A 23,644-nucleotide genomic window follows, 5' to 3' on the forward strand; every position below is an offset into this window, starting at 1 on the left:
GTCTGAAGGCGAGAGGGGCCACAGAGAAGGGTGACCTTCAGCATCCCTGTCTGCAGCTCCTGGTGCAGCATTGAGGGGCTAGGACTGTTTGGGGAGGGAAGGGTTAATCTTGGGAGGGAGGGGGCAGGTGAGGGGATAAGTGGCAATTAGCACCTAGCTGCCCTAAAGCAGGGGATTCAGGTAAAAGGAGGCAGCAAATCTGCCTTCTTGCTGAGATAGAGACCTGGTCCTGCTTCAGGGTGGCTCAGCCTGGGGAAGTGTTGCAGGTCAGCGTCCCCAGCTGGTGTAGGGTGCTGGGTGGTCCTCAGCGGGGAGCTGACCTCGCAAAGCCTGACAAAGGGAACTGTAGTCCCCCTCTTCTCCATGGGGAGCATCTTCAAGGGTGTCTGCTGCCTTATGGCTGAGCTCAGCCTAGCCAGGCCTCGTCCCATGGGCTGGCATCACCATCAGGGCATGCTCCAAAAACTGAGTGGTTACGTTGTGCTGCAGGCAGGGCATTTGCTTTGGCCCTGCTCTACCACCAGACAAGGCTCTTACATTAGTAATAAACTGGTGATTTCTCCAGAGTATGGGCTGTGATCCCTGTAACAGGTTGGGTGGGGGCTGGTGGGGTGAGGGGAGCCCCAGGTCTGGTCTCTGCCATCTCTAGGCTTCCTGTGGCCCCTTCCTGCAGGCTAACATCCAGGTCAGGAAAAATTAAAATAACACCTTCAGGGCAATAGTCTCTTTATTTGCAGCCTGGGTTTAAAGCCACTGGGATGCACCTGCTTTGCTCTGGAAAGAAACCCCTCCCTTTTTAGACAGGAAGGGAGATGGAGGAGATGACATGCAGCTGGGGTGGGGGGATGTTGCCAGTCAGGGCTGGTGGCAGTGGTGCTGGTAGATCATGCTCCTCTCTGGAAGCAGAAAGTTGATGGAAGAACCCCTGTGCTTTACCTCTTGGATGAAGCCAGTGCTAGAGGGTTGAAGAGGCCCCTGTGCCCCCAGGATGGGCTCTGATGTTGCTCTGAGGGGGGGTGGTGGTTGGTCTGAGCTGCTTCTGTGTCCCCCCTGTTTTGTCATTGCTTCTGTTGGAGACCTCATCCAGCCACTGCTGAGGTCAGAACTGCCCATCTTCAGAGTCAGCAGCACCCTGTCCTTGCCCTGCTCTCCCCCAGGTCAACTGTTGACCTCCCGTGTAGGGATGGGGCTGATGCCTTCTGTCGTTCCCGCTGCAGGAGCTCTTGGGCTAGGAAGAAACACAAGGTGAGAACTGTTCATTTCTCTTGCTAGTGGGGTAGGATGTGATGGCTGTCCCACCTCAGGGGAGCCACTGGTGGCCACTGTTACCATCCCACAGTAAACATGTTAGACCTCTCCTGAACAGCTATTCTGGGGACACCGTTGCACCTAGACTGGATGGTAATGCAAACCAAAATTGTGGCTTTGGGAGAGGGCCTCAAATCCATCTGTGATGTTGGAGCATCCTGGGGTGGATCCGTCCATCTTTCTGCCCCAAGCGGTGTGGCACACTTCACAGAAACCATGGACTGTTCTGGCTGTGACCCAGGCAGCTGCCAGGTGTGGTGCAGGCTGGAATGGCTGGGATGAAGATCTCAGTGGCAAGTATGGGCAATGAAGGGGGTCAGCTTTGAGGGTGAAGGCATTTACAGCCTTAAAGCAGAGGTTTGGGGCCTGTGGTTCACCTGCCTGTGCTCTCACCTACAGCCATCACACTACTCACCTATGGCCATAAAGATATCATTTACTTGGTGGTTGGATTTTGCAGATGTCTCCATGAACAGGAGGCCTTTGGTCCTTGCAAACTCTTCTCCCTCCTAGATGGAGACAAGCAAAGTTATTCCCCCAGCCTCCTCTGAGGCTGCTTAGGTTTTGTTGCTGTGGCATTTCATGGCAGGTCAATAATTGCACGGGGACTCTGGAGGTATCTGAAAGCCTTTTAAATTCTCAGCTTTTCTAGGCCATATCCCAGTGCTTGCTGGCAAGGGGGTGATGAGGGGTCTGGGAGCTCACCACAGGCGCTCACCTCGGTGGCAACTTCTCGCTCAGCAGCAAGGTCCATCTTGTTGCCCACCAAAGCAATGACTATTTCATCAGGAAGGAATTCCTTCTCCAGGTCCCTCAGCCACAGCTTTGCTCTGTTGAGTGTTTCCTGGAGACATGGAGACAAAACTATCCAGTGATCTCGTTTTGATTCAATCCCTTTGTCTTGAGCATAGCAAAGCTGGATGGGTGGCTCCAAACCAACAGGGGTGGAAGAAATGTGTTTAGGAGGCTTTGATTACTCTCTCATTGAAACAGGTCATTGGAGCTCAAACTGATTCCTTTAGGGATAAATCAGCCTTGGATGGTATGTACCCTTTCTGCATGGCAGCAGAAATCACCCCTGGGGTGGTGGCGTGGTTCTGCATGGGCAGGGAAAGCCCCTGGCATGTCCCAGATGGGACATTCATCTTCTCAAATGATTGCTTGCATGCTGCATTCTGCTCTACCAAGGACAAACACCATCACCTGGACACCTCTTCCCTACCAGTGCTGCTGCAGCACGGCACAGTTCTGGCAGGGACAGGATCAGCACCTCCTGCCTTACCTTGTTAGCGATGTCGTAAACAAGGAGAGCAGCATGGGCACCCCGGTAGTAGAGGTGGCAGACACTGTGGTACTTCTCCTGGCCTGCTGTGTCCCAGATCTCAAACTTGACAGTGGCTACCTCCAGATTGAGTGTCTGTGTGAAGAAGGAGCCTGCAAGCAAGATGCAGGGTGCACGTTTGCTTGCAAAAGCAGAGAGCTCAAAACCATTGCCATGAGGTCAAACGCATCCCAAGGGCCAGTAACAATGCTCTAATACAAAAATTGGAATGGGTTTCTCACAAGCGCTGACACCACTGATGAGGCGGTGTGCCGCAAGGCAGGGCAGCCTGTGGCAGTCTGGGAGCCCTTCCTGACAGCAGACTTGGGTGGATGCACACCAGTTTTGATGTCGGATAACTCTGAGCTTTGCAGAATAGCCCCCAGATAGAGCCATCTCCACCTTGCTGGTGGCTCAGATCTGAGAGCTGTGAATAGGAATATCTACCGAAAAGGGGCTCACACTGGAGGGGGTCCTCCATCACTTCTCCCAGGGAGCAGATGGCTGCTTGTGGACCAGCCAGAGCCATGGCAGAGGTACGAGGGAGCAGCCCCGCAGCACCTCGCTCTCCTCTACCAGCTAGCTCTTCAGGCTCTATGTGGGACTACAGCCTCTGTGCTTGCTGTGCCGCCTTAGGGCAAAATGCAGGTACAACGTGTAAAACAAACATCTATAATGTCTGGGTGCTGTAGGAAGCTGTGCTGATGCAAATGCATAGGGGAGGCAGCTTGACCCCAGCAGGTATGCTAGCCCGAGGGAGGTTATAGAGGGAGCAGGACTCTCGCAGCTCTCCAGATAGTTTTCATCAAAGGACAAGCAGGCATGTGGCCTGCCTTTGGATGTGGGCTGTTCAGCATGGCTTGTCAGGGCAGGATGCACAGCAGCAGATGCTTTCCCCTTTGCCAGTGGGGCAGAGCGTGGGGCTTGCAGCCTGGCCAGGGTGTGGGGAGGTATGCACTCTCAGCTCTGCTGCAGGCTGGTGGAATGAACCTACCCACTGGGCAGTGCTGAGGGGTCCTCTACAGCTGGCATCTGCCTCCTGGGCTGTCCTGCCTGCTTTGGAGGCCCAAACCTCCCTTTTCCAGCAGGACACTGAGGCTGGAGCAGCTCATGGCTCATGTGCAGGGGAGACTCTCCTGGGGGTGTCTGCATAGCTGCAAGGGCAGCACAGGACCAAGCATGCAAAGTGCAGATGAACTGTACCATTTGGACTCCAGGTTTCACTCAGTTTGCTGATTACCTGCCTCCAAGAAGCAGAGCTAAGCCAAACCTGTGCAACTTGGTTGTGGCTTTGCTTACAGCCTGGCACTGAGGAAAATGGGCTGCAGAGACCTGAAGATGACAGCACAGAGGAAGGTCTGGCTCTGGGGCAAGTCCATATCATGTTCAAAAGTGGGTCTGTGCTGCTGCAAGATGTACCAACTGGTTCTCCCGCATCCCATCCCACTGCAAGTAAGAGCATCAGGCCTGGTCTCTTGTCCAGAGCCATCAAGCTATTGAAGCTACTCACTCACATCCCACGGTTGGCAGTGACTCTTTGAAGTCATTTTTCACGTATCGGTAGGCTAGGCTTGACTTTCCCACTGATGTGCTCCCCAGAAGAACCACCTTGTAGATGTAGGTGGGGCGAATCCCCTCCAGGAACGTGCCTGGCATTGCTTCCTGTGCCATGCCCTGCAAGGAAACCAACTCTGTTAAACGTACATCTGCAGTGATCCCAGGTCCATCAGCTGAGCCGCCTGCATCAGCTCCTGACTGGTGGCAGTAAGGCAGGTGGGGTTTAACCTCAAAATAGGCTAGAATAAAATCATTAATATCCTGAATCAAATTCAATACATCAAACCATCTGCCACTGTCTGTTACGACCAGAGGGTGGGGATCTTTAGGAAGAAACTTGATGCAAAAGGCCACCTTGGATGTAGACAAGGAGACTAGATTGGATGCATCTCCTTTAGAGAGGACATGCTGGAGAAAGTTAATGGCAGAGTGACATCACTTATGAGTGTGCCTTGCTCTCGAGCACGCGCCCTTTACCAAAGTCCTGGTGAAGAGCTTAGGCTGATGTTCCATTTTTATTGTGGGTCCCGGTTAGAAGTTATACTGGGGAGCTTAACTCGCACCTGAGCTCACCTCCAGCCTGGAGATGATGCTGCTACCAGCTTGCTAAGGACACTGCCCGGGGATTGGGCTTTGAGGCAGCACCGCTTCAAGTCAGCATGTCACCCACCAGGGTGAAAAAGCAGCAGTGAGAGGACCTGACTCAAGCATCCTTGGGGTCAGCAGCACATGTAGCAGACGGCATATGCTCCTGCACCACAGATTAAGAAAGCCCAGGCAGACCTAGCCCATGAAGTCTCATGCCCTCATGACCATTGCACCACCAAGTGTGACTGTGCATCACTCGGGGTGGAGCTATGCTGCACAGTGACCAGGGATGGTGGGGGAGCATGGCCCAAAATAATGGTGGTTGCCTCAAACCTGACTAAGAAGAGAGATGCTGCAGAGCACTGGACATACCCTGGGAAGAGGATGGTCGGTGTGAGCCCTCCTGGGTGGCACGTGTCCCCTTCTCCCAGCCTTCAGCTCAAGGAAGTGATGCTGCCCTGCTGTCTGTGGGAGCTGTCAGCGCAGGGTGGCGAATAACACCGCCTCGCAGCTAGCCAAAGCTTTGCCCTGGCTCCTCCTCACAGAGCTCCTCCTCCAAAAATACTCTGCTCATATGGAGAGCTATGTAGGAGAGAGGGAGGTTCATGCAGAGCTTGAAGATGAAGGGTCACAGAGTGTTGAACTGAGCAGGAGAGGGCATGAGATGATGCACTTGCATGCGTTTATCCCACATGCAGTGGCAAAGGGGAAATATGCCACCAGCAAGCCCATAACTGCTGCGTGCAGAGATGAGGTGTGCCTCCTGTAAAGTTCTAATCTTCTAACACCCAAAGGCAGCAGAGGAGCCTTGTGAAGGATGCTGAAATGTTTGCGTCCTGCTGCTGGTCCCTGCCTGTGTGTCCTGATCCTCTCACCACTATTCCATGCGAGATGAAGAGCCTCCCGTGCCGGTGTGAACAGTGCCTGCCTGGGGTGCTTCCCTCCACGTGTTTTTGAGGAAAGCTCTAGTCAGCCAGAGAGCAGGGACCTGCAAGACTTATAATGAAGATTTGGTGCAATTACTCCAACTTCTACCTGGGGCTCACAGGAGTTTGGCATGCAGAACTTGCAGGTGAGCAAGAAGTACCTTTATAAGGGCACGTAAGAGCGGCACTTAGCAATGTCCTGGCCAGGAAAGTGTCTGCAGCTCCCTTGTTGTCTGACAAAAGCCTCTTGTCCTGCACACTGCTCATGCCACGTGTCTCCTTTATTTTGCCTGTCTTCCCCCTGCAATCTGGCAGGCTCCAGACCTTTAATTCTTCTCCCTTCCCTGAGCTGTTATCAAAGCAGGTTGTCATTAAGAGCATTCCTTGGTGCTGGCTGAACCCAGCTCTGTATCTTTAGATGCAGGTGGCTTTTCTGCTTAGTGAGATGGGCTTTCATCCCCTTAAACACCAGAGTTAAGAATCTCCTCCCCTAGCTCATACAGCCCACCAACGAAAAGTGGGATTGCAGTTTGTGCAGAACAGCTAGTTAGGGGTGGGTTATGTGGGTTTTTTTAAGCAGGAAAAAGATAAACCCTGCGGTACAGCATAAGGGTGCTCCTTGTGGTATTAATTACATATATTTGCTTCTTTCTAGGCCTGGAAATAAGACTTCTATCCTTTCTGAGCAGTTACGTTAGCTACCGTAGGTGATAAACTATAAAACTCTGTAGGGAAGCAAGAAGCTGCAGGAAAAACACCCAAGATTGCCTATATTAAACTCAGTTTCTCATTATTTCACTCTGCTCCTCTCTGTTTAACATTAAAAGGCTGTATTGGTGCTGGAACAAAGCTCGCCTGAGAATTACTGCAATGACAGAAATTTCCTTGCAAACTTTTCATGCTAGCAAGCACCTATTAGAGACGGGGAGTTTTTCCAAAGCTCATTTGAAACAATTTCTGTGTTGAGGCAGAAAGTGAGTCTTTCTCTCAATCTGAGGAGAACAGCAAAGAAGCAAAACAAGTGGCTTATTTCTGATTCAATGGAAAATAGGATTTAGGGGAAACTGTTTTCTTCATCCTTTTTTTGTTGAAAATGGACTGTACAGAGTAAAACCCCATGCTCACTGGCTAAGGGACTGGCAAAAGTCCTGCAGACTTCTCACGTGGCTGGTAGTCACCCTTCTGTGGTTGTTCCCTGCCTTGGGGAAGAGCCTGTTGGCAAGACTCTGCTTAGGGTTACAGTCAGCTCCACAAATCCAGGATGCTGCTCCAGCAGGGTCACCAGACTCTGCTCTAGGTGCAGATAATGGTGCTGCTGCCTCGCAGCAAACAGCTTCCCTGTCCTTTCAGCCAGCACCTGTGCTGCCAATGAAGCAGAAGCTCCTTCTTCAAATGAAAACCCCGACTTCCCTGGGATGACTGAGCATACCCAGGAGGAGCATTTAAAGCAACTTTCCTACTGATTTCTGTGAGTTAAGATCCAGCAAAGTGCACCTGAATGTCAGGAAGCTTCTCAGTCTGACTAGAATAAGTTTTATTTATCTCACTACAGACTCAAAACTCAGAAGTCACTGATGCTTCTGTGCAAAATGGCTTTGGCAAATGTTCCTGCACAGGCTTTCAAAGGTTGGGGTGTTACCTGAACTGTGACTGCTTAGATGCTGGATTTTGGGACTTTTTAGTCTGATCCTGGTAAAGAATAACTTGGCAATTTAGGGTGCAGCCTGGGCAACAGCTGTGGTGTTACAAGTCCTGTCCTCGGGCCTGAAGGCCACACTGAAGGGGCAAGGAAAGCTGAACCTACTCAGATTCAGTATAAAGAGCCAGAGATTAGCCTAGACTAACTTCTCTTCAACTGTAAAAATCATGTTGGTGGATTTAGTCTCCAGACGCAGCTTAATATTCTGAGACCACTGTGTCTAGCAGTAGATATTCAGGGCAGGCTTGACTGATCTTACACTTACCTAGAACATGCGTACCAAAATGGCCATGACGCAGATCATTTCTCTCTTCCTAATGGAGGAAATCGTGTTCTCAGCCATACATCCCCATTCCCCTGTCTCGATGTCTCCTTTCCTTCCCGTGGGCAACGGGGTGGGTATGTGGAAGCAGTTCCAACCAGCGTTAACCAGCTTCCTCTATAAAGCCCAGTGGTTTAATGTAAATCAACTTAAAGGTAATCTGTTTGCTGGGTACAGCTGCAGCACCAGATCAGTGATACTGCACTTGAACTGCCTGCTCTCACTGTTTCCAAGAAGGAACCTGACAAATCTGTTTATGAGAGTGACTCAGTTGTTTATAATTAGCAGGAAAGTGGACTTTATCTAAGGGGCATCCTTTCAAACTCATGTTTTATGGGCATAAATACAGCAACATGAGGTGGCAAAGTAGATATTTGCACTGGAATGCAACAGCAAGGGCTTGGCTTTTGCCAGTCAACCAGTAGGTATCTCTGCAGTATTTTTAACCAGGAAAGGGGTCGGTGGGGATGGGGGTCTGGACCTGGTATATTTATTGTTGGGGCATAAGCTTTTTATTTCCAAAGAAAACAGTAAAAAAAGAAAAGAATTGCTACTGTGAAGTGTTGTTTAAGACTATTTAACTTCCTGGCAAATTAATGATATTTAAGTCAAATGATGTTTAACTGATGTCTAAGCTTTTCTAAACCACAAGATCTAAGAAGATCCTAAAACCATTGAAGACATTTGCTGAGTTTCTGCAGGGGTGCAGCAGTGAACAAGAACCACAGTTAATGAGCTCCTTCGGGGTGGGGTGAAACAGGACTCCAATGCTACCTATGTAAGTCTGCAGTATCTAGCCTTGTAATTTTTGGACACAATGCTTTAGGTTTGTTCAGATTTAGGTGTCCCACCCCATTCTGTTCCCTGCCCCCAACACCCCCACCCCACCCCAAGAGTGATCATGCACCTACCTCCCCAATTAACTTCTAGCATTCAGCTCAAAGCATTCCTCTGCTTTTGGGAGCCTCCTCCTACCCACTAAAGCTCTCGCACCGCTAGCGTAGCAGCACGGCCATTTAGAAAATTCGCTTAAGCCAAGGTTACCGGGGGATACAAAAATCCCAACTGCAAGGACTTAATGTGTAAACACTGTCAGATTTACAGAGTGCTGATTTCTCAATGCAATCAGCTCTCCTCAAAGCTAAGGGGAAGAGAATAAGGGTCATAACTGTGCAGCCAGAGTGGGTTGGGGAAGTAACGCAGCAATAAACAGAGACTGTCCTGGGCTGCGGGTGAGACCAAGTGCTCTAAGACCTTCGCAGCAGCTCTTCGGCTGCTGGAGAGGATGGGGTAAGGACAAAGGGTTTCCTAAGTCTTCCTAAAATCTCTTCTTTTGGGCAGGGAGCCACTGAGGACAGTGCTGCCCTCCCTGCTGGAATCCCCTTTGCAGCTGGGGTGCGGGGCTGCTTCCCCGTGGGAGGAGGACAGTTCTGGGAACTTGTCTGGGAAAGGCACCTTGGAGATGGTGGGTCGGGGCTGGGCCTGCCCTGATGGAGTTCCCCGGCAGAGGATGCCTTTACCTTCTGAAGCCTTGCTCTCCTCCCAGTGCTCCAGTCCGTGGTGTCAGGGGTGGTGGGGCGATGGCCCCCTCCAGCTGCCCAACCCTCTCTGTGCCAGGGGTGGATAAAAGCGAAACCAGCCAGCAGCTCCTGGGGAGTGGTGTCAAAGGGAAGAGACGACCGACCGGAGATCAGTGAACCTTAGACCTGCTGGCAAGCCAGGCAAGCTGGGACCACAGGGCTGCTGTCACACTGAGCGGGGTCGCTGGCCATGCCCCCTATACTCCCTCCTTCCCGCCCCCCCGCCCCCGATTCGCATACTGGGGTTTGAAGGTGGGTGGGTGGATAGATGGATGAATGAGTGGGTGGGTTTTTCCCCGTGCCTCAGGATCTCATGGGGAGTAAAAGCAGCCCACAGCCTACCACTGGGGTTTGAGACAGGGGAGGGCTGGTATTGGGCTGGCCGGAGCCACGGCGTGCCAGGGATCTGGCCTTCTCTGGGTTTTTATAGTACGGCAGTTTCTGCTGACGCACGTTAGACCTGGCTTTGGTCTGGTGCCAGGGTACAGGCTCGGATAACTTGGACACAGGATTGCCGGGGCAATTTGTTTTCAGGAGCTGGCTGGTTTACCAGCTGGTAGGTGACAGCCTACCCGCTTCTTTTGCGAAGCACTTCAGCAGATGAGCTGGGGAAGTGCAAAGAGAGCAAAACCTGAGCTTTTAGGCTTTTACTGCCTTTAATTAAAGGAACGGCTTGTTACCACAGGCAGCTGGGGCTTGGTGCTTTGGAGAAGGCTGCTCTTGTTAAAGCTCTAATAGCTTGAGAATGAAATCACAGCAAGTTAATGCATTGGGATAACAGGTCTGGAGTAAGGAGAGGAAGATCTGATAATTAAAAATCTAAATTAAGATAGTTTTTGTATTTCTGTCACTCATCTTGTCATAGGCAATGTCTTTCCTTCAAGTAACAGCTCCTAAAGTTTTCTGGAAGTGAAACAGACTTTACAAAATCTAGTCCTAATAGCTACAGGGAGCAGGGTGAAAAGCAGGAGCCCTACAAGCAAGCTTAAAAGAGCACATCCTAGTTTTGAAAAGAAGAGCATGTCTCATGACTTCCAAGGCCTGGCTGCTCCAGCTCAATTACTTCCCATTTCTATGATGAAATGTCATGTACAGATGCCTGAGAGTTGCACAGGCTTCATGCAGCAGTGGTTCCCGCACCAAGTGGTATCACTATGAAAGGTTTTGGTCTGCAAGCCAAATGAGTGTTTCCCTTTGCTCGGGAGTGTGTCCATGCATGGATTTGCACTGTCACAGCAAACCTGGCTTGAGTATACCCACGTACACCTCCAGCCTGAGAGCAGATCTTACCCTGCACACAGCTTTTTTTCCCAGAAGGAAAGTGTTTACCTTCCCAGGTCTATTCCCATCAGCTCTGCAGAAGCTAGAACGGGATTTGGGGATCTTTTGAAGACTATTCCTACCAACCCTATGAAAGCCCAAACCATCTGAGGCTGGTATTGCTTTTTCAGCACAGAAACAGTTTATGTGCTCCCATCCTCTCCCATAACTTTTTTCACATGGTTGTGCTGTAAAATGAGCTGACTTAAAACCTTATTTTTTTCTCCAGTGCTTCGGATAGATCAGTTCTTCAGCAGGAGTCTCACCATGACCCTGTGAACAGTCCCACAGGCACAGTAGAGAGATAGAAAGGTGTTTCAGGGTTTGGGAAGAGCTGGAGGCATGGATACCTTAGGCTAGGATTGCTGCAGCCACAGATTCCTTGCCCACAGTGAGGAGTGATGCTCAAAGGCAGTCTGTTCCCATTTACCTGCTGGTTTGGACCTACAAACCGCGGTAACATCACGCACCTAAACTAAGCCTCTAATTCTTAACAGAAAATTAAGCTCTCAGTCTCGGCTGGAAGGCTTTGAAGCCTTATGAAAGGGTTGCCTTGTAGCTGCTAAGGGAAACTTCATTTCTAATTTGTGCTGCTGCAGTAAGCACCAGTCTCATGCTCTGTTATTTTCATACCAGTCTTATCTGCCCAAGCAGATGTTACGTCTTGGATGCCTTTGTTAAGGTCTTTTATAAAAGGAAGTGGTGTAAAGGAGTTGCCTGCACAAAGTGCTATGGCCTGGCTGGTATAGATGCCCCTGAGTCCTCTGGACCCCAGGGGAGCGTGCCCCTTGCATGGGCTGGGGCATCTGCCTCCTGGACGAGCCCTTCTCCGGCTCCTGGTGAGCCAGACCCCACTAGAGGGCACAGCTCATCTACAATTTCAAACAACGGCGATGCGGGCTCCTCGTTGTCGTTTCTGAACGGGACAACCAAGTAGATACAAATCAGGGAGGGTGACGAGAGAGATGGCCTGGGGTCTCCCTCTGGAATTACATCTGGACAGCCAGCTTTTTTCTGGGGGGCTCTGCTCTGCCAACAACTGGGATGTGAACCTCTGCGGTAAACACTGTTGCAGTGTCGGGGAGCCAGAGCTTTTTTGCACAGTATCTTGGTCTGCCTGCCCGCTTCATGAGCACGCAAATATCTTGCTGTCCTGGATGCTCAGGACCAGACCTCCTCCAGCAGTGAGTGGTTTGCAAGTAAAGATTGTAGCTGCATCAAAACTGGATTGGTAGAGCACGTGGAGTGACCTGCACAAAGCTAGGGATCCACCTTGCTCAGCTGCGCTTGTGCAATGAAGGGTTCCTTACCCGAAACAAAGTTTATTGGTAAAAGCTGGGCATAGGTTGTTTTTCCAGGGTTAGGAGTTGCATTTAATTTTATGCTTGCCTGATGTAATTATGCACAAGAATTTGCAGGAGAGGTCTGGCCATGTGGGTGGTAGGGATCAAATATTCTAGCTTAGCAATGTGTGATCTGAGCATCTGGAACCCCCTTGTAGACCTTCTCCCACTGTTCCACCTCAGCCTTTTCTTTGATTTTTTTAACAGTGAAGGAAATTGCGATATTTCAGTAGCGCACAGGAATGCCAGAACAGGTCAAAATAAAACTCCTAGAGAAAATGTGTGAGAATACTTCCAATAATCCTGTATTTCTGGCTCTGCCTGCTGTGTAACTTCAGGAGGGCCTCTCCTTCTCCCTGAGTAAAAGGAGGCACAGGGACACAGAACTTTCTGGAGCAGTTTGGGAGCTCCCGGACTCTTTTTTCAGTGATTATGTTGCACTTGGTTCCTCCTGACTCTAATTGCTGTGAGGAAGCATTAGCTCATCGATATGAGCGCTGTAAATCATCCCTTGCTTAGGGAAGAGCAGTTGGGTGGAAACGGCAGCAGGGTTTGGTAATAAGGGCACTACCATAGGCTGAAAACAGACTAAAACCTCAGCTTTGCCACTGCTTTGCCCATGGGAAGATTATTTTTTCTCCCCTGATTTGTTTCTCCTGCTCTCCTTGGCTTGTCCATTTGGTTTGTGCGTGCTCCCTAGCGTGGTCTGTGCCGGCAGCCCAGCACAAGCAGGTCTGATCTCCATCGAGGCTCACATAATGCTGAAACAACATGAAGACCTTGTACTGCTCCCAAACTGTTAACTGCTTAGCCTCAGCTTTAGCATTTTTGGACCACTGAGATCCCTGAATACCCCAAAGTTGTTTCTGATGGGCCTGTTTTTATCTAAAATGCTCCTGTTGTGTTTTTTTGTATTGTTATTATTTGCGTGTTTCAAGAGTACAGCCGTGGTCTCGGCAGCCCTGCTCAGCTGAGCACTTCGTGCCATTAGCTTGGGCATCTCCAGGCTCTTTTCTGCTCACATCACCGCACCGTTTTGCACAGGGACAGGGGCTGCAACCTCACTCCTGAGTTTGGCTGGTCTAACAAAGAACAGCCACAGATACCTGAGCATGTTTCAGCTGCCCAAATTATACCATGAGCACCGCTGTCCGCCTTGCCTTTTGCTCTCCAAAGAAAATGTCTGAAAGCACAAGTGGCTTTTCAGTTTTTTTTCCTGCTGGTGGATGTGGAGGAGCAGAAAAAGTGTGCTTTTTACACTAGAAGGGCTTTGTAAAACTTCTCTGGCCTAAACCACAGAGATGGGGTTTGCTAGAGCTGCTTTAGAGTTACACCTGTACAGACTGAAGCTGCCACAACAGGGATAGAGCAGTATGAGTTTATTGGATATGGTAGCCTGGAAATCCTTATTTGCTTTTTCAGAGACCCATGTATCTATAATATATGCGTATACGTACGCAGGCATTTTAGAAAGTATGGGGTGTGTATTTGATAGCGTCTGAATCCTGCTGCTGTTCTGTGCCATGGTCTGGTGGCTTTTGGGCTCTGGGCTGTGCTGAAAGTCCACAGTGGCCATGGGCTACTGCTGACCTGATGTAAAGCCGCTGCTGCTGGAGACTGCTATATTTATAGGCTCTGATGGGCTGCTTCTGTATTGCCAGGCTTTCTGAGAGCGTCACCCATGGTCTTGATGCTGTTGCAAAGCCCGCACTTTGTCTATTGTGAAGCTCTGGCTAGCTGGAAAGAAGTGAGGTTATGGTCAGATTTAGACAGTTGGCAATGGGCATGCAGAGCCCAGAATTAACGGTCATAGAAACGTGGTTTTTGTTATGACCTTGCCTAAGAGATTTTGGCTCCTGGACCAGCTGTAGGACAGACAATTTGTCTCTCTTCACAGCCAGCTTCAAAGGAACCAGTCACTTGTGTGCAAGTATATATAGCATGCCTTGTTTTGGGGATGTAATTATTTTGGTTTAGCTGGAATTGCTATAAATGAGCTTACCAAGCAGAGTGCACCTGTGGTCGTCACCCTGCTCTTGCAGAGCAGCTCTCCTCCCTGTGCTCCTTTGAGCAGGGCTCCAAAACACTGAGTGTTGGTCTGGGGAGCCCCTGGCCAGCTTTGGTAAAGGTGGGCATGCCGCCTCTTGCTGAGCAAGCCAGCCTGGCCCTTGTCAGTGGCCAGCAGATATGAAGCCTCAGAAATAAGATGGGGCTCTTCTATTTTTAAAAGCCTATTTGTTTCAAGAAGAAACATCTGGAACCGTGGTAAACAAAATTAATTCAAAATAATTGGTTCGTCCAGTGGTCCCAACATATTATGTTCTCAAAACTGTTTGCCATATCTGTGCTGTTAAATAATGTGTAATCCCTTGTTTGCATGATGGTTCTTACAGAAAACATGGATAAGAATTTAATCACATAGGCCTAGCTTGGAATGGAAATGCTTTTTCTAAGCACCCTGGGCTTGCTGTTTCTCCTTTTCTGTGCCTGCAGTAATGTCATGAACTGATGCAATAAGATGAACCCCTGAAGTTCAACTCAGCAAGTTCAACTCCTGAAGCCTGAAGATCCATGGTAGCCTGAAGGCCCAGGGTAGCCCACTAGTGATCATACAGGCAAGGTTTGTTTTGTTTGATACTGCAACAGAGAATCACGAGATCATTTTGTCAGTTTGTCAGTTTTGAGAAGAGGAAGGGATGTGGCTTTGTTAATGAAAAAAAAGAATGGGCTCTTCACTGATGCACTGATGAGAGAGTTAAGAAGTATTTTGAGGATTGGTGGAGTTGTAACGATGAACAGATCATTTACACTGAAGCTCAAAACTGAGCCTGAACTGCTTCAGGCTTCTAAAATGCTAGTCTTCCTGTATTAATTATTAACATTGCTAAAACACTCCAGAGATTGGCTTGGAGACATTAAACAAGCTTAATATTAATGACTCCCAGATGATAAGTGACAGTGAACATTAGCATGTGTTAAAGACCGAGGAGGGAAAATAACTACTGACTACAATAAACATTTTAAGTATAGTGGGATTAAATTACAAAAAGAATACAAGTGTGAACCACAAGAAAGGCTTTCCTATAGCATTGTCTGCTACATTTGAAGAGACAGTTAATATTGTTTCCACCTTTGAAATTACACTTAACAGGTCACAATAATTAGACTTGAAAAATAGGGATGCACTGAGGTGGAAAATGTCTGCCACCAACTTCTTTACTCTTGAGAGGAGCCATGCTTTGGCTAGAGACTGTTGCAGGCAGCTGCCTACCCACACAGGTTACCTGCTAGCTACAGTCCCTTGTGATTTATAGGGGATTTCTCAAAACATTTTTTTAATTATTTGCTATGAACATCCCCTGCTGAGGGTGCTGGAGGTGGGGTGGAAAGAGATATAATGAAAAGTAGTCAGTGTTCCCTCTCAGTGCACGGAGAGGTTCTTGCCATATGTCTAGTAAGTAAATTGCAACTTTTGCGAAAGGAATATGTGGCTTCCCCTAGCAAGAATGTCTTCATCGAACATTTTGCTTATTTTAGACTTCATGTTCTTTTATATTCAGGGGACCTTGGCCAGCAGGACCACCCCCGACGAGTCCAGCCCACCTTGTCAAAACAGCTGCTATGCAGAGACCTCTGGCTCTAGCTTGGGTACCTGACTTCAAAGGGACAGCCAGCTCCTCAAGGGTATGGAAATGAAGGAAGCAGTGCTGTGAAATAAGAGACATTGTTATCTAACAAGGTTCTGGTTTTGCAGCATTTTACATGATTAAAGCACTTAAGCGCTCTCTTCCACATGGATGGTCTGGTGCCTACCACAAGCTTCACGTACTGCATTTTTGCCAGTGGGGATATCACATTTGGGATGGACCTTGAGCTCTTCGATAAACTTGGTGGCAACAGGCCAGCTGGCTTATGCTACTAGTCTGGGAACTGTGAACACTTACAGAGTGATCACACATGTTCCCTTAGGAAACTAGGTTAAAAATGGCTGTAGGCGGTACCTTTCTATATGAAGGGCTATAGAGGAGCTCACTGTCAGCCAAAAGTTGCTCCCAGCTTAGTAATCTATCCAGAAGTGTTTCATCTGTCTATGTGAGACAGTTGTAATGAATGCAACTGAAAATGGTTTGCTGGTGCTTGGAAAGAGAAATATTTAAGTAATGCTGTCTAGCACAGAGTTGGAAAGTTCATGTGGGTGCGAATATAATTTTATTTCCCCTGAAATCCCCACCCAGCTTTTGGATGTATAGTACAGACACATTCATAGGGCATTTGATGATGCGTTTTGCCTCTTCATGCTTTGCAGCAGACTGGTGGCCACATCGCAGTCCTGCTTTCTTGAGGTCATGTCTAAATATTTGGCTGGTTTTCAGTCTCACACACTGGGTGTTATAGGCATGGTCTCTAAAGGCACAAGAATAGAAATTATTTCACCAGTATGAGCCTGAGCAACCTCGTTTAACACCAGCCACTAGTAGTAAAGCAGTCAGCCTTACACAGAGGTGAAATGAGTCATCTGTTGCCAATAAACTAGGAAGGAACAAGGATGCCTCTGGGGTGAACCATTATCTGCTGTTACCTAGAGCAACTCTTTCTATAATTGAAAAATATATTAAAAATTATTTTGGGAATTTCTAATTAGTTGAGTTGAGCCACTAATGTGCTCAGGATGTTTCAGAAACTTAAACTAGTAACTGCCCCAAAAGAGGCCACTGCAGAGAAGTATTTTTCCACAGCTGCCACCACAGCTACAAGGCTAGGGAAGATGAAAACTTCTGTAGAAACTGAGGTTGGGCAACAAAGGCGGTATCTGTCAATCCCTGGGGAGATGCCCCCTTCTAACAGTGCCCAGCCTTACACGGATTAAAGCTGGAAACCCTGTAGTAAGTAGCGATATATCGAGTAGCTGTTCTTGGGGAAATGCACAGCTAGGAAAGGCAGAAGGCAAAAGAAAGGAAAGGCAGAGTCTTGTGGCTGAGGCCATTCTGTTCCTGCCTCTGGCATCTGTTTCCAGCCCAGTCCTTGACATGCCATTCAGCTGGCTATGGAAGTTGGTGGTTTCTAGATGCAAGCACGCATTTTGGTTTCCGTGTCCATTTTGGGGTATTGAATGATTTATTTATTTATTTATTTTTATATGCAGCTGAAACAAAAGGGTTCTGCAACAAGCCCTCATGTCTGGGGGGAAAAAAAATAATCTTTTGTTTATACAGTCAGAGGGAAAACTAAACACTGGAGAATTTGACAACATTTGCTTGACTGTTTTAGCTCTTTGTTGATGGAGAACAGAGGAGCTAATTTCTTCACATTCCTATAGGAAAGGATCAGAAGGGGTTTAGTTCCATAATAATTAATGTTGCAGAAAAGCCTTACATGAAAATTGCAGAGCATGGTAACTGCTGCAGGGCTGGGATCGGGTGCAGTAACTAACAGATGAATTGGCTTGGGGGTGCACAGTGAGGCAGAGGGCAGGTAAAGTGCACTGGGCAGAAGAGTCAATCCCATGTGTCACTGTGCAGAGCAAAACCCAAATGCTAGGGATGCCAGAAAAATGTGTTATGACTTAAAATTAGATGCACCGGCTCTAACACACAGTAACATCTGAAGAGTTCTGTCTCTGTTTCCTCTAATGTTTTGTTACCGGTATCTTCTTTCACTTCCCAGTTTAAGCAAACTTCTTTATTTCAGGAAACTATAATGACCTGCCTTCCTGCCCTACTAGTGATTATCACAGCTGGAATCTGAAATCCTTTAGCACCAGCATGGCTTACTTTAGGCAAGCCAGGAATTGCTAGCTGACACCGCTGGTTTGCTACTGTTCTGTGTAGGTGGATGACTGGAGATGGGGTAGCAGTGATGCACAGCTTCAGTTCATAACGCAGAACCATGAGAGATCAGACCCAGGTGCTCTTCTGCCTGATGTTAAGTGCTTGGAACCATTCCCTGAGAATAAACGTGGCAATTTTTCATTTTGCTATAAAATACATCAGTGGAAAATACCTCTTTCCTGACAAGCATGAAAGACGGTTAGAAGCACAGCACGGTTAAGTTCTGCTGTGCTTGAGAAAAGGGATGGTTTTGCCTCTGACTTGCGCTTTGGATGAATCTGGATAGATTTCCACAGGGACAACAAACGGCACCTCCTTCCCCCTCTTCCGCTCCAGCTGAGGGAGTTAAACTCTGATGTGGTTTCACATAAGCTTTTCCAAAATGATGTTCATATGCCATTTTATGGAACAGTATGACTAATTAGCGCAAGCACTTGGTCTGCTACAAACAATTGGTTGTTTTTAGACCATGTGTTGTGGCTGTGTTTTACTGCTCTCCAAAACAACTGGAGTTTAAGAAAACCTGGAGGGCCAGATTGGAAAATGTGGCTCAGCTTAACTCTGCAGCATTTGGGATGGGCGTGGATGAGGCCACACAGCATGGAGCAGAAAAAGCATGGAGCAGAAAAACCACGGAGAAAAATCAAATAAGTAGGCAGCATCAAGCCCTACTTGACTCTGTAGCAAGGCCATGTGATTGCTCGCTCTTGTGTCTATGCACTGTCAGTGGGGCAAGGACACTGGCACAATGGCAGGAGGAATGCTTTCATGTATTAATCCCAAAGTGATGCAAAGCCAGTTCCTCAGCTGCTTCAGCTGATGTAATGCACTGTTTTCGCCAAAGCCATCCTGATTTCGTCCGGCTGAAGGACTACCTAGTTCAGACTATTGTTTTGGACAGATGTAGAGGCTGTATTCCCAAATTAAATATGTATATTGACCTCTTGCCTGCCTTCTGCCCAGGATCTGGAAAGAAAACGCAGGGGGTATGCAGGTCTTGTCACTGTAATACCCATGCGTTCCGCAGTCTGGAATGGGTTTTATCTCCATAGCACTTGAGGTAGGAAATGAGGAGTGTTTTTAGGCTAGGTGGAAGAGATGCATGATATATTTTCTTCTGAAAATAGCCTGGATCTCTCTTGAAACTTAGCTTTTTTTACACAGCAAGAGGGGAAGCCAAAGTAGAAGAAACAGCCAGATTTTGCAGCTTGCTGCGGTGCTGTGGCAGGCTGGGAACAGCAGATAGGAGCGCAGATAGCAAACAGCAGACCATAACAGGCTGCCTTCGTGATCCAGGCGTGGCCATCGGTTGCTATTCAGCAGCCTAGGATAGGTTTGGCTCCCTGCAACTACAGCTGCTGTGGAGCTGGCTTCACTTTGCTTTGCGCTGAAACACTCTGAGCCGCATGTCTGCTGCTAATTAGATTAGGTCCACAGAGGCTGCCTTGAGCAAGTTCCCATTTTTAGCCCAGGATGGGCAGTTTTCAACAAGCTCGGTGACAGCTTGCAAATTGCAGGTAAGTTGCCTCTCTGGCACAGTAATGGAGAGCTTGCATGTGTTGGTCTGGCTGAAAGCTGGCTTATGTCCTCCAAACAGGAGCATCAGTAGGGCCAGAACAACATCTCTGGGGCTGTTGCAGTGTCATCCATGATGGATATTCATCTCCCAAATTTAGTAGCAGAGTAGAGAGCCCACGGTGTTTGGGCTAGCACTCGTTAAGACATAGACTCTCAGTATAGTGCTTATCGCAGACTGAACGTACTTCACCCCAGCTACCCAAAACCTGCTTTAGGATGCATGTCCAGAACTTTGGCAAGAAACTTCTGATTTCCAGACAACAATTATATATGGCCTGTTTAGCTGCTTTTGTACTAACTTGGCTCTAAGCGTTACATAGCATCATCCCTGCCCCTTTTCCCCAAAGTAGTTTATAGAAAAGACACACAGTTCTGCCTTAACCTCTTCTTATTCTTGTATGACTTTATCCTCCTTTATTGGTGATGCTTCGTAACACTCTCATCAGCTTATTTCATTAGTGCTGTCATACTTGTGTCAGGGTGCTAATGAAAATACTAAGTGAACTCAACCCCAAGGTTAACCTTTGAAAAACTCCCTCCAAAGGAAGATTTTTTTCTCCACCTGGGAAGCAATCTAAGTCTGAGACCCCGAGATCCCCAAAGTGGAATCTTCAGTGACCTGTGAAAAATTTACAGATAAAAACTATGTCTTGTGACACGCCACAGTGACTAGAGAAGGCCACTAGGTCATTGAGGAGTTTTGGCAAGATGAAGACAGTGAATAAGCCCTCTTTGGAAAAAACCACACTTTAGTGTAGCAAGTAAGTTGCTGTAGATAAAACGGAACAAGGTCATAATCTGCTGCTGTTGTGGGATTCTTCCCCACCCCCCCACCCCCAGCCCCGAGTCCTCCTAAAGCTTGTCTTGGAAGCCTACAACTTTATGGGCTGTATTCTCCTTGGTCAACCCAAGCTTATGGATTTCTTTTCTGGACCACCTGAGAAGACAGTCATCAGATACCGCTCTGCCGTGATGAGTCGCTGTGTAACTACAAGCCCCAGGCTAGCCAGAATGAAGCTAAGCGAGGTTCCCAGCATGACAGAGCTCCACTGATGCAAATAGCAACTCTGCTGGCTTGAAGAGATGAAGCAACAGTAACGAATCTCATCCGGACAAAATTTGCATAGGCACTAGCAGTCTCCTAAACCCTGTTTTGACACTGCTCAAATGTGGCAACATCATCTGAAAGATTTTCCCAGGAGGTCTGATTTGCTGAAGAGGATCATCTTGGGCTCCTTAGGAGGTCTAAAATAAAGTACAAGCCCTTTAGTTGCACCAGTGGTTGTTTTTTTCTGCAGTATTTCAGTGCCAGCACATACTTCTCTGTGATGTAATTTTTTCCCATTAATAAATCCACAGACCCTGCTGGATACCACTGCTGTTATGTTAGTAAAATGTAACAATGCTAATGGAGCTCTGCTCGTTTCACATATCTTGACAATATGAAATATTGGCCTCCTAAGCGTAGATTTCCCAATGTATTTAAGCAAAGCATTGCACTCTCCTTGGACTAATGGACATCTTGTTAAAGCCGTCAGACTTCATTTCTGGTTTGGCAGATGCTGTGATCTTATGGTGGAGTGGAGAGGTGCCCTGGTGTTTTCTTTAATGCTGTCGGCTAGCCACTGGATTCCCCTACACCAGGGCTTGCCGCTAATAGAGATGTAATCATATTTTGCTGCACAGAACGTAAAACGATTCATTTTATTATGTAAAAGCGATCTGTTGAGTACATCAACAGCAGCAGTTTTAACAGCCAATTGCTTGTTCTGATTTTCAAGAGCGAGGTGTTCCAAGATGGTTTGGTTTAAGAGCAGCACAGAGGGAAAATTGTATCTTTGGGGTGGGCTCAGCATAAAATGGCCTCCTTGCACACAGGATATTGGAGAATGAGGTACGTATTATGTACTTAAAATAGAGCCCTTTAAACTGGCACAGGATACTCAGTCTTGTCCAAGTATCATCAATCACAGTTATGACTCTCAGACAAAACGAGCCTCGACTTCACGTTGCTTGTTAAAATAAGAAATGTACATTTCAGTATTTCATTTTCAAGCTGCACTCACTGTGCTTCATAGTGTAGCCAAAACTAACGTGTTTGAATCATTGTTGTACATTTATTTGGACAAATTCTGTATGTGTAGTATTTTTATAACAAGGTGGCTTATTTTGACTGTATTAAAAGAAAAAAATTACTATACATGTCTGGAATGCAAGAAAAAAGAAGGATTTCTTACACTGCAGTGCATGTTCAATGTGTGATTTAAAATCTGACTGCAGTCACGCAATAGCTGCTTCTCTTCCAATTTCTCTGCTTTATTTTTAAAATTTATTTATTTTTCTTACTTTCTGTCTGCCTTTCTTACTAAGCCCTCTCAATAGTAGGTTTTCGGGCATAAACTTGTCTAGACCAAGCCTCAGTTTGGCTGTAAGGCCAAGCCTCTGTAAGGCTTTCAGCCAGTAAGGCAAACAGCACCAGTGCAAATCTTACTGCACCACTGAACTGGAAATTCCTTGCAGGGATATGGTGATGCAGCTGCACAGGTGGCTGAGATCCCTGGGTAACACAGGCCTAAAAATAAGGCACTGCCCCTCCTCTTTAGCCAGAATTCCTCAAAGGGCAGGGGCAAATGCAAGGGTAAGAGCTCAGAGAACAAGTTATGCAGAACCTGAAAGGGTGATAGTGCTAAGCCAGGTCTTGGGGAGGTGAGGTTGGAGCTGAGGTGGCTGAAGAAGGGAAGCCTGAAGGATACCTAGGAAAGCCAGGCACTGCAAGGCTTTGCCTCTGTAGCAGGGTCAGAGCTCACTTTTAAGGCCCCTGTGCTGCAAGGTGCTTTTTTTTCCCCCACTTGTGTGGGGTCAGAGTAAGCTTGATGCCAAATCTTAGGATGTGACACACTTGCTTTTAATACCCAAGTAGGGTGGGGAACTCATCTATCTGCTTCTACTAACAAAATAATAATTTGGGTTTTTTTTAAAGATAAATAGTCCCAGGTGTAAGAAGCAGTTATCAGTGCAATAACACTACCCAGTGATCAGAAGAGCCACAGTTCCCAATACAGCTGGAACATGAGTGGTGAGAGCATGCACAGCCGAAACACTGTCTGTAAAAAAGAGTGTTTCAGTGTTCTGAGAAGGTCCTAAACTTTGAACGAGAGCTGGAGTGATGGCAGGGTAAAGGAGAGGGTGGGCTTCGAGTTCTCTCTTGAAAGCGATGCTAAACAGGAGAAAACTGTCAAAAACGGAAAGATTCCTGTTCAGGCTACCCATCCCAGGGCTAAGAAGAGGGGACCTGCCTGGTGAGGTGGCTGACCAGGAGGACTTTGTTAGGAGCTCTTAATTACTCATCTCTGAAGCCAATAGCTGCCCCTCAAAGTTCTGTGCAACCCCCTGCCGAGGTCGGACCCCAGTGTTTCCAGTGGTGGTGCTGGGAGCTCGTGGGTACCACGCTGCAGAGGAGCAGAGGGCAATCTCATGGAGACAATCGCTTCAGCACAGGCACCAGCTATAAATAGGCACCTTGATGTCACTCATATAAAAAGCGACATGTGAGAATTAAATACTTTCTGAAGAACAAGTACCAGCCTGGGACTGACAGAGGGCATCTGCACGCTCTTGGGGAAAGGGATTCTGCTAAAACTAGTTGGTTTTTTTTCTTTTCCTAATGCAGCCACCAGTTGCTTTATGCTCTGACACATGCCCTCGTGAGAAGAGATGATATATTAAGCTGCTTGACACAGTTTTGAATTTGAGGATGACCCAAATCTCACTTTTTGTACATGAAAACTGCCAGATAAACACTGGGCTGACCAGAGCAGGCAGGCATTGCCTTTTACCTTTATCACGCTTGAATCCATGGTAAAATTAAGTAGTCAAGACTAAACACAGCTTGCTGGCCTTAGTCAATAAGGGGGTGGGTAAGTTTCGCAGCCCTTTTTTCCTGTCACACATCTGCGTAATGCATCTGGTGTCCTGAGCTTGAGAGAGTTATAATTCATATTTCAGGAATTATTGTGGAAATTGAGGTAGAAGGGCTGTGACAGGATTCCCAGATTATACATGCTCCTTGTCAATGTGAATTAATTAAGCACTCACATATCTGACACAGGAATTAATCACGTCCACTTATACTTAATAGGAAAATTAATCGCTGAAGTGATCCCACAGGGCTACGAGGCTGGGCGAGGGTTCAGGGCGTGAGGGGACGGGTTTCTGTCCCAATCCCCCCGAACTGGTGGCACAGAACCTCCCCCAGGTTTATGTCTAGTGAGATC

General features: G+C 47.7%; 1 protein-coding gene and 1 long non-coding RNA gene across 5 annotated transcripts; one reads left to right on the plus strand and one right to left on the minus strand.

Moving 5' to 3' along the window:
- Positions 1-709: 709 nt before the first annotated feature.
- RAB17 (RAB17, member RAS oncogene family) lies at positions 710-14,451 on the minus strand. Of its 3 annotated transcripts, none has more exons than XM_005437568.4 (6): positions 9,242-14,451; positions 4,144-4,303; positions 2,591-2,742; positions 2,027-2,152; positions 1,724-1,817; positions 710-1,228 (listed from the first exon to the last, which is right to left on the minus strand). In XM_005437568.4, exons 2-6 carry the CDS (start codon positions 4,298-4,300, stop codon positions 1,122-1,124), a joined length of 636 nt encoding a protein of 211 aa, XP_005437625.3. In that variant the 5' UTR covers positions 4,301-4,303; positions 9,242-14,451; the 3' UTR covers positions 710-1,121. The 3 variants fall into 3 exon arrangements, with proteins under 3 accessions (XP_005437625.3, XP_055575180.1, XP_055575179.1); XM_055719205.1 differs by lacking the exon at positions 9,242-14,451 and adding an exon at positions 8,633-8,760; XM_055719204.1 differs by lacking the exon at positions 9,242-14,451 and adding an exon at positions 5,147-5,289.
- Positions 8,878-21,596, plus strand: LOC114015448 (uncharacterized). Of its 2 annotated transcripts, XR_008733648.1 has the most exons (4): positions 8,878-9,011; positions 14,458-14,584; positions 15,525-15,648; positions 17,653-21,596. It is a non-coding gene; the product is annotated as an uncharacterized LOC114015448 (long non-coding RNA). The 2 variants fall into 2 exon arrangements; XR_003559380.2 differs by lacking the exon at positions 17,653-21,596 and having other exon boundaries at positions 15,525-15,756.
- Positions 21,597-23,644: the final 2,048 nt, after the last annotated feature.

Source organism: Falco cherrug, chromosome 8 (genome assembly GCF_023634085.1).
Source record: "Falco cherrug isolate bFalChe1 chromosome 8, bFalChe1.pri, whole genome shotgun sequence".
Classification (NCBI taxonomy): Eukaryota; Metazoa; Chordata; class Aves; order Falconiformes; family Falconidae; genus Falco; species Falco cherrug.